This window comes from Charadrius vociferus, unplaced genomic scaffold, assembly GCF_000708025.1.
Source record: "Charadrius vociferus isolate BGI_N301 unplaced genomic scaffold, ASM70802v2 scaffold56, whole genome shotgun sequence".
NCBI classification, from domain to species: Eukaryota; Metazoa; Chordata; class Aves; order Charadriiformes; family Charadriidae; genus Charadrius; species Charadrius vociferus.
The window spans coordinates 1237997-1247907 of NW_009649057.1; the positions used below are offsets into that span (position 1 = coordinate 1237997).

General features: G+C 58.0%; 1 protein-coding gene across 1 annotated transcript in view; it reads right to left on the reverse strand.

The window, feature by feature from the left end:
• Positions 1 to 9911, reverse strand: part of SH2D3C (SH2 domain containing 3C) — a 25459-nt gene that overhangs the window by 2849 nt on the left and 12699 nt on the right. The window contains exons 4-7 of the mRNA XM_009888033.1: positions 3625 to 3753; positions 2901 to 3349; positions 1048 to 1172; positions 99 to 670 (exon numbers count right to left, since the gene is read on the reverse strand). Of these exons, the coding sequence (XP_009886335.1) occupies positions 99 to 670; positions 1048 to 1172; positions 2901 to 3349; positions 3625 to 3753 (1275 nt within the window). The remainder of the gene's footprint in view (positions 1 to 98; positions 671 to 1047; positions 1173 to 2900; positions 3350 to 3624; positions 3754 to 9911) is intronic.

The window sequence follows — 9911 nt, forward strand, 5'->3', positions numbered from 1 at the left end:
GGGGTGTCCTCATGCTCGGGGGTGCTCTGATTCCCATGCCAACCCAGAGCAATCAGAGGGCAGCAGTGCCTGTCCCTCCCGCCTGGCCCCGGCCGTACCAGGCAGTCCACTTTGGTGATGTGTTTGGCCAGTGTCTTCACGTCCACCTCTGCCAGCAGCTCTTTGACCTTCTTGAGCACAGCCATCTCCAGGGGTTTGTTCTCCAGGGGGATAAGCAGTGACTGGAAGGCCACGGGGTTGAAGGAGGAGGTTGTCTCCATGGTGGGGGGCACAAAGCCCATGAAGTCCAGCTCTCCTTTCAGCCTCTGCCCTGCCTCTGCTTCCCCAGAGCCATTCTCCACAGTCCCTCTCTGTCCTTCCTCCACCTTTAGCCTCTCCACATAGCTCTTTGCTGGCAGCTGCTTGGTGTCATGAGCTGGCCGGTCTCTGCTGATGGGTGAGGTGGGGTGGAGCTGGCAGTAATGCCCCGTGTCCGGGTCACTGTAGCTGTTCACGGAGGGAGAGGGGGAGGCATGGGCATACCCATGGCAGGGAGTCGAGTGGGTGCTGTGGTCTGGCAGAGGTTTGCTGTTGTTCCCTGGGCACAGCTGGGGCTCGCTGGACCTTCTTATGACTGGAGAGGCCGGGACAATCCCAGCGGCTTGGCAGGCATGCGGTTTTAGCCGTGTAACTGTAGGGAGCAGAGGAGACCCTGTTATCAGAGCCTGGAGACAGGCACACGCATAGGGGCCACAGATGCAGCAGCCCGTGGACATGGAGCTCAGGGAAAGCCCTGCTGCCCAAATGGACTCAGCCGGTCCCAGGACACCTGCACGACAAGCAGATGAGGACTGGATGAGGTGCCCTCCTGAGCTTGAGCCCTCCATCAGGACAGTTTTCTTTGCCATGCAAAGACCTGGATGGGGTTTCGCTAGCAAGGAGTGACACAGGGGCTTGTCTTTAGAGCCAGCTCCATCCCCCTCCCCAGGTCCCTGCGTCACACCCACGCCAAGCCCAGCCTGACCCACGTCCCCACTGCCCCCAGTGGGATGGAGGGGCGATGCCTACCCGTGCTATAGGCAGGTGACGCTGGGTTCTCGGAGATGGGGGACATCGGGGAGTGCAGGTCTTGGATCTGGTCCACGCTGACGGCACAGTTGCGAATGATGTCTCTGTGATGGGGCAGGGACACACTGGGGAGGGGGGCAGATGGGGCAAGTTAGTCCCTGCAGACAGGGTCCAGGCAAGGGCAGAGGGGCTGTGATGAGGGTTTACTGTCCCATCACGTCCCCTTGGGTCATCGCCTCCTTCCACAACTACCCATAACAAGCTGAACCCATAACGAGCTCAGCTGGAGCAATGAGTGGGCAGTCCCTGCAGGCAGCTGGGACCAGAAGGGGTCAGTACCTATATAAAGGATAGACAGCCCTGCTTCTGGGGAGTTTGGTCATGTGGAGCATGGGAGAGGGATGCCCTGGTGCTATGGTATGTTGGGGTGAGGTGGCTATGCTCATGGGTGCTGTGGGGAAGTGGGTCTGGCAAAAAAGTCATGGAGGGTAGTTTTTCTAGTGTTGTGCTGCAAGGTTGGTTAGGTGACCTGTGCTGGGATGGTTAGGTGAGCTGTTGCTGTGACCCAAAGCTTGGGAGAGGTAGGAAGTACCTGGAAGCTGGACTCGGAGCCCAGCAGGTTCCTGATGGAGTCAGTGAGCTGCAGTGTGTGTGCACAAGCAGCTGCATAGCAAGCAAGGAGGTCTTGGGCTGGTGGGGCAGCAGTTGTGACCTGATGCAAACACTGCATGTCAATGGTGTTGTAAAAGCTGCTGTGTGTTGGGGGGGCTGTGCACAGGGAAGGTTGCAAGGAGGAATGGCAGGTAATTCACTGTGCTCTCTGCCATGGGTGAGGGCTGGGCTGCCATGATGTGTGTGGTCTTGAGTGCTATGCCTCTACAGCGTGAGAAGGTTGGGAGAACAGTGGTGGTGATAAGGGGTTTGGGGAAAATATGAGTGGTGAGGAAAGACTGATAGATCTGGGCTCTTCTTCTGGAAACGCATATGCTCTTCTGGAAGTTTGAGTGTTTTCCTTTTCCCTGCCATGACAGTTGGTTGCCTGTTTTCTTCTGGCATGTTCTCACCCTGCCCTTGGGCTGAGAAGGTCAGGGTGGTGAGAAAGTAGCTTGGCTCAACAACAGGCTGTGTCCCACTAGGGAGGCAGGAGTAGATGGGTCCCCCTTGGCTGCTACATGTGTGGTGCTGCCCTCCCTGCCGGGCTCTGGGCAGCCTGGGGCTGCTGAAAGCAAGCTGTGCAAAGGAAATCTCCTTCTCCACCTCCAGAGAAGCCAAACCACTCCAGGGTTAACATGAGTGGATCAGCCGTGCAGGGGCTGTGCAGACCTCCATCAGCACAGCTCCATCAGTCTCTTCTGGCCCATCAGGCTTTCAGCTCTGTTTGATAACTCCTTGCAAATGCTCCAGCTGAACAGAAAGGACTCTAAAACTAAAAAGGCCCTTCAAAAGCAAATCAACAAATGCCCTTTTGGTGGCTGGGACTGGCTCTCCCCTGGCATCTGCCTAGGAAAGTTTGGCTCCCTGGCTCTGCCAAGCCCTGACATGCTGGTAATCCTGGGCTGGGTGATTGTAAAACACTCTCTGGCTTCTGGCCTGTGATGCTAAAGTCATGTCTGCTCACTGGGTGTCTGCTGTGGTAGCGCAGTGTGGCTGGCCTGGGACAAAACCCCAGTTCCAGCTGGGTACTGGTTCTTACCCCCATACTTTGTTGGTGTCTCTCCACACCTGAGCAGGGACAGTTTCGATCCCCAAGCCCAAACCCCTGCAACCAGGGAGCAGGGACCAAGTGTGGCCCTGCCTCTTTCCCAGGGGCTGGTCCTCTGCCCAGCTGAGCTGGGATGAGACCATGTGCTCACCTGGTTGGGCAACCCTCAGCCCTGGTGATCTTGTCTGCTGTCAGGCCGTCTGTCATGGTGATGCTCCTCCTCTTGATGTGCCCACCTTTCTGGCTGACGGGGCTGTGGGATCCCCCATGCTTGCCGTTGGCCAGCCCGTAGCTGGCTTCCAGGTAGCGCAGGGGGAAGGTGCGGTTGATGGGGCAGTAGACAATAGCTCCGCTCTGCTCGGAGATGGCCTTGCGGTTGCCCACGTAGAAGCGGACGAGGGCAGGCACATTGTCAAAGCTCTCCTGCTCAAAAAGGTACTGGACGCGGGTATGGCCTTCGCTGGACTTGACTGTCACTTTGTTGATCTTGAAGTGGAGGGGCTCATTGCGCCAGCGGCACGTCAGCACATAGTCACCCAGGCTGGTGAGCGAGTCGCGGATGAGGAAGTCGCCGTTCCTCTGCACGAGGCTCTCTGACACCTGGCAGGGGACAGGGCAGTGGCTCAGACTGGATGGACTGAGGGCATGGGTGGATGTTCCACTAGGTGTTATCTGGGGCACTGGCTTGTTCCCCTTGCCCCTGGCTCTGAGCTGCAGGGGAGCATTTCCCATGGCAAAACCAGGCAGCTCAGCTAATGAAGCCCTTAACCACCAGCTTCCTCCTGGGAAGCTGCTGGGCCTGTGTGGCCTCAGGGTGCTCTCCCTGAGCAGCCCAAGCAAAGGGTGCCCAGAGCCACCCACCTTCCCCTCCTCACCTCCCGGGGGATGCGGCCGTGGTACCAAGCATGACTGCGCAGGTCAGTGCTGCTCAGCTTCAGCTCCTCTTCCAGCTCCTTGTGAAGCTTCTCTGGTGACGAGTCGAGGATGTATTTCTCCTTGGAGAACTGTACAGGGGAGGAAAGAGCATTAGTCAGCGCAGCAGTGCAGGGTCTGGGGAGGGAAGGGCTGATCCTGGGATGGGCTGGCAGGGTCCCCATGTGAGGACTGTGGGACCCTCCATGGTGTGGGCACTGGTGATGCCATCTGCCAGAAGCAGACCTGTCCCCAGGGGGACAGGTAACTCAGAGCTGTGTGTGAGGATTGCTGCTTGTGGCAAAGGATGCGGGTGGGGTAATATGTCTGTTGATGGTCAGGTCCTGCCACCAGGAGCACTTGGAGGGTCTCCCAGTGGCATGTCCCAGTCATGCCTGACCACCCTGTTCCTAGTGTGCTACCCCACTGCTCCAGCTCAGAGCTGAGTGTGGTTGGGCAGGAGAAAACCTGCCCCAGCTCCCTCTCAAACATATCCAGGGCTGAAACGCCATGAGAAGCACTTTTCCAGGAGGAAACCTGTATTATTCCTCCTCCTTGAAACATCCACCACAGTCCTTCCTCCAAAGGGTTAACTCGCTCTGTTTAGCCTGATGGTGGCATGAATAGTAATGACAAATGTAAAGGGAATCTTCTGCATTGAAATTAGCTTTTACCAGCACTGGTGCACCTGAGCCTGGAGGATGCAATTTGCCCCCTCCCTTCCCCCTGGAGAGATAAGGGATGGCGTCATGTCTCCTGTTGGCTGGAGCCTGCTGCGCTCCCTGCCTGCCGCTTGGCCAACATTCCCAGAGGGCAGCTGAGGATGCTGAGCTGCCAGCACAGTGGAGCTGGTGCTTGTCTGGGGAGGCGAGCGCAGGCTCGGGGTTGCTGCGTGCTCTGCACGTGAGGTCGGTTCCCCCAGTCAGCATGGCAGCTTTGAGATGAGTCCTGCTGTGGTGCCAACACTAGTGCCTTGGCAGCACTGTGTGGTGGAGCAAGGCTTGGAAGCCAGGACTCTTGGGTTACCCCCCATCCCAGATGTGTGCTGCCCTGCAAGGGGGATGTATGTGCCACTGCTGTGTACCAGGGACATTGGATGGGGCTGCTGCGGTGTTCTGTTCCACTGCTCCCGTGAGTGAGGGTGGCTTGGTGGCCTGGCTCCACCTCTGGTGGTAGTGCCAGTGTGAGGAGGCACTGTAGGCTGGCCCAGCTCCTTGGCACTTGTTAGGGCAGGATGCTGCTGGCATCTTGGAGGACAGGCACAGGCTTGAAACTCTGCTGGCACTGCCAGGGGAGCAGGCTGGCACTCATGGCTGGCCTCCAGCGGCAGCTGGTTCCCTGGGAGCATTGGGGGCTGCAGCCCCATGCCAATGCACTGGGGACTTGCTTTGGAGCTGACCCCTCTGCCCAGCACCTCATCCTCTGTGTCCCATATTGATTCCCTCTGCTCCTCTAACAGTTGTGCACAGGGAAAAGTGTAGAGCACTGTGCTGCTCTCCTGCCTTGTACCCACTTCTCTTGGGGTGCTCCTGGGACCCCACCAAGTCCCTCAGCAGGACCCTGACTGTGGTCCCCCCCTTCCCTGGGGGAGATGCTCCATCCCCCATGGTAGTGGCATTCATCAGCCAAGCCAGGCAGTGATGCTGTCCCAGGGACCCTGCTCTAGCCTGGGTAGGGGAAGGAGGCTGCGAAGGGCCAGTGTGATGGACCGTGCTCTCCAGGGCTTGCCCTCACCAGTCTAGACCTGCCCCTGTTCCTCCCTTCCCAACTCCTGTTGAGTCAAAAGGTGCTGGGACAGTGGAAGCGGCCTCTGAAAACAGTATGGACTGAACTCAGACTTGCTCATCTGACCGTGTTTATCCTCCCCATGAGAAGGTCCCACTCGCTGAAGCTGTGAGAACCTGAACCAGGAGACATGTAGGTTGTCTCCTCCTGACCGAGGGTTGCAGGGAGCCAAGCGCTCACTGCTGCTCTGGGGCCCTCATGGAGACAAAGCCACGCGACGCTGCTGAGCCCTATTAAAAATAAATGGTAGCCGGCGGATGCTGCTGAGGTCCGGCTGCCTCCCTGGGGGGCTGAGGCCGAGCAGATGCCGTTTCCATGACAACCCATCCATTGCCACTGAGCAGACCTGGCTTGGCCCTAAGCGGCAGTGGGGGACCCTTGGCTGCAGCACCCTCCCTGCGGCATGGCTCACCCCAAAGTCTGGGGCAGGGAGGGACCTCCTGGGATCCTCTCCTGTCTGTGCAAGCTAAAGCTGTCGGAGCTGAGCCGGGAGCGGTTTGGAGCCGGCACTGCCCACCCCCCCCTGCTCCTTGCCACCCCCGGAGCGGGGATTAGCGCCTGTTCTGCTCAGCGTTGTACATCTGGGTTTTCCCCCAAATCCTCCCCATGCAAATGTGCAGGATAAGAAAACACAAACCCAGCTGAGCAGTGCCCGGCATCTCCAAGCCTGGATTTGGGCAGCAGCCGGCTGGCATCCATGCCAGGAGCCAGGTGCTAAGCTAGTGGGAGAAAACAGGAGGTTTGGGAGAGGCAAGGGAGGTTTTGCATCTTGCAGATGGGGGAGGGCGGCAGGCCAGTCATGAGCGGAGGGTGCTACAAGCCACCTTCTCCAGCCATGTGGAGGGCACTGTCCCTTTGGCTTCTTGGCTGAGACAATGAGATCCCATTTGATTTGCACGGCCACCAAAAAGCCCACTGCTTGGGGTGACTGTGTGGGTACGGTAGCCAGGAGGCAGCAGGAGACTGATCATGGGGAGCCCTTTTCCTTGGGGTGATGCGACTCTGGGGACTGGTCTTCATTGTGAGTCTCTCTCACTCTTCTAATAAGCACTAGTTGCTGCCAAAATCACCTGGCTGGACCCCTCTCTGTGTGGGAGCTGGGCTTGCTGCAAGCCCTTGGTGCAGAAGACCATCCTGTGAAGGGACGTGCTTCCTCCAGTCCCTGAGCCCTTCAGCAGTGAGTGACCGGCTTTTCTCCACTCTGCTCGGTAGCGTGTCTCGGAGGAGGCCGGCTTGCAGGCTGCCAGCTGGCTGGACGCCGAGGCGCGGGTGCTGGCAAGGCGGTGCAGGCCAGCCGAGCGCTGTCAGGAGCGTGTAAGCGGATGTCTGAGCGCCGCGCTGAAAAGGGCACTGCTTGGCACTCTTGGCTGCGCCAAGAGGACATCAAAAGATGTACAGTCCAACGTGAGGTCTTGCATACTGGTGGGTTGGGTGTGGGGAAGAGCCTTGACTTCCACTAGCACCTAGCTCAGGTGTGTGGTGCTGGCCTCCTGCACAGAGAGCCCCAAGGCCTCTTCCAGCTAAGCGGGAAGAAATGGGGATTAGAGCAGTTCTCCGAACCAGCCGCACCAGATAAACCAGCTCAGGAGCTGCCAGAGACGATGCCAAGCTCTGCTTGAGGAATCCCAACCAGCAGCCAAGCTGGCTTGGCTGGAGAAAGGAGAACTCCTCCGTCACGTTCAGCACCCTGATGGGCTGTTTCTCAGTCCTGGGGCTGGGGAATCCTCTGCTGCTGCCATGCAATGGGGACAGCCCCCACAAAGAGACGATTCCTGGGGCTCTCCACCCCTGCCCGCTTTCCTGGGGGAATAAGTGCTTCCAGTCCCAGCTGAGGGGCGAGGACTGGAACTGGCAGTGGAAGGCAAGAGCTGGGGGAATGGAGGGTGCTGACAGCTGTGGCACATGTAAAACAGTGGCTGTTGCTCTGCCTGGTGTAAGGAGAGCTTCAAAGGCTGGTGTCTGTCTTTCTCTCCTTGCAAAGGTAATCTTATGAAACAGGAGCGATTTGCAGACTGCTTTCCTGCTCTCCCCTCCCAAATCTGGAGGAGTTGCAGCTGAGGATGAAGTCAGCTTGGAGAGCAAGGTGTACTCGCACCCCACCCTGCTCCTCTGCTGATAACATCTGACTAACCGCGGGGCACCCAGCGCATCTGCTCTCCCTCCTGCTCTTGTGCTGCCTGCCCTGTGCTGGGACCCTCACTAGGGAAATCCCAGCCCCTTCTGGAGTCTTCCACCCCTGCTCTGGCTGCTGGAGCAGCAGTGGGGCCGGGGAAGCAGAACTGGGAGGAAATGGAGTAACTAGCCTTTGGGAACAGATATATGGGGGGAAAAGCCCCAGAATTGCGTGAGGGGTCTTTTCTGTTTCTTCTGTACCTGGCAATGGGCTACTTCAGTGAAGTATTTCAGAGTAAACATCCTTGCTGCAAGACCGCCAGCATCATGGCAAACCCAAGAACCAGTCTGCGTGCCTGCCTGGTGCAGGACTACTGCACTCGCCAGTCCAGCTGCCACGTACCACCCGAGAATGGTTAGTCCCTCCTGTGTGACCACAACGAGAAAATCCCACCACAAACAACCCTCAAGTTGTTATGGGCTTGCTGTATGCCCTGATGATGAGCCAGTCCATCCTACTGATCTTGATATCCATATGGAAAAGAAACCATTTGTTCCTCTGTCCTGCAATGACTCTGGGCATCTAAATGGCCTCTGAGAAGGCACCAGCCCATCTGTCCACCCCATGGGTGACTGAAGGCATCTCTTGGGTATACCACATCTCCATTAGTCCCCACTGAAGACAGACCTTGACCCAAGATCTTTGTCCTGGCATTCAAAGCCCTTCCTAGGGCTGGTCCTGGCTACCCACAGGGTCTTCTCTCCCCTTGTCTGTGCTCCTTTGTGGCAGCTCTGGAGCAATTATGTCTAGCTGGCAGGGGTGGGGTGCAGCTGGGGTTGATGGCTGAGAACATCTGGGTGCTGTAAGGTGGGACAAGCACCCCAGCTTGTACAGTGGGGTGGTGGAGTGCACTGCTACCACTGCCCTGGGGGAGCAGGTCTCCAGTGCAGTGATGGGGTGTGTGTATACACACATTTCCATCCTTCTATATATTACTTATCTCACTCTAAGACGGCAGCAGTGGCTGCTGCTGCATCCCTTTTCAGAGCTGCTATTGGCCAGAAATGATGTCAGTGCTTCCCAGGCTGGGTGTGCTGCCATTGGCGGTGAGCAGAGATGCGGCTGTCAGCTGGAAGCGCTCCAGTCATTCATGGGGACTTCAGTGTGTGTTTGCTGGGCACACTTGGACGCAAATAGATGGTGAGAGATCTGGCAGAGCCAGGTGAGCACTTAGGGCTTCACTTTTAACTCTTTCTGAGGTTGGGATGGAGCACCCTCCATCCCCTCTCGCATCCCTGCGTGAGAGCCAGACGCCTACCTGTCTCTCCCTTGTTCTGACAGCAGCTCACTGAAAGCACCCCGTCACCCCCTGTGATGTGTAGCCCAAGGGCGGTTGCGCTAGGGCACATCCCCCTGTGTTGCTCAGTCGCCTTTGGACAACCGGGAGAAGCTCTTCTGCTTTTCTCTCTTCGCCCCCACTAGCAATCAAAATCCCTGGCTTTGCACTGAGATCAGCTGCAATCATGACAAGACTTGAAATGCTGCTTCTGGGCTCAGTCTTACCCAACGTAATCTCTAAAGCTCAGCACCTACCTCACTCAGCAGGAGTACTGAAAAAGACTGCCAGCTCTCTTGGCTGCCAGCTCCCTTCTAACTTGCAGTATGCTACAGCTCTTGCTTCAGACCAGAGCCTGCTTGGCTCTTGCAATCCTAAACACCTTTGCTCTCTAACTTGGTAAATGAGGGAGCCAATTCCTAGCACTGTGTCCCTCCTGTGCACATGCCAGAGTCCAAAAATAGGACACCTAGATGCGTGCCCAGACAGTGGCGGTGCTGGAAGCACCACAGGACAGGTGACAGATGGATCCCAGCTTTCTCCCGCCAGTCAGACCTGTGCGGTGCAGTGCAGCACACACACGGACACCCAGGCCAAGAAGCTGCGTGTTCACCTGAGCTCTGTCTCTCCCCTCTGCTCAGTGATGCTCTCAGCACATGCTGTCCTTTGAAGGATGCTAAACGCTCCCCTTCGTGGGGTCTGCTGCCGGCGAGGGCTCCCTTTGGAGACTTGCGCTGCCTGTCAAAAGTGCTGGTAGGGGAAAGGGGGGATCTGTCGGCTTTGGCGCTGTGGCTCTGGCTGCAGAGAGGGCTGAGCTCTGCCCCGCGACCTGGTGCTTGGCTCATCTCACGCTCGCTTCCCCCCTTTGCGAAGGCGGACAGGCTGCCCGCACCCAGCCCTGCGGGCTCCTGCCTGCGCGGGGCTCCCCGGCGAGGCCGCCCCCTCGCCCCGAAACCCCTCTCCAGCGCTACAGCCCGCGGGCCGGAGCTGTCTCACGGCGGGTGCTGGCCCGGGGG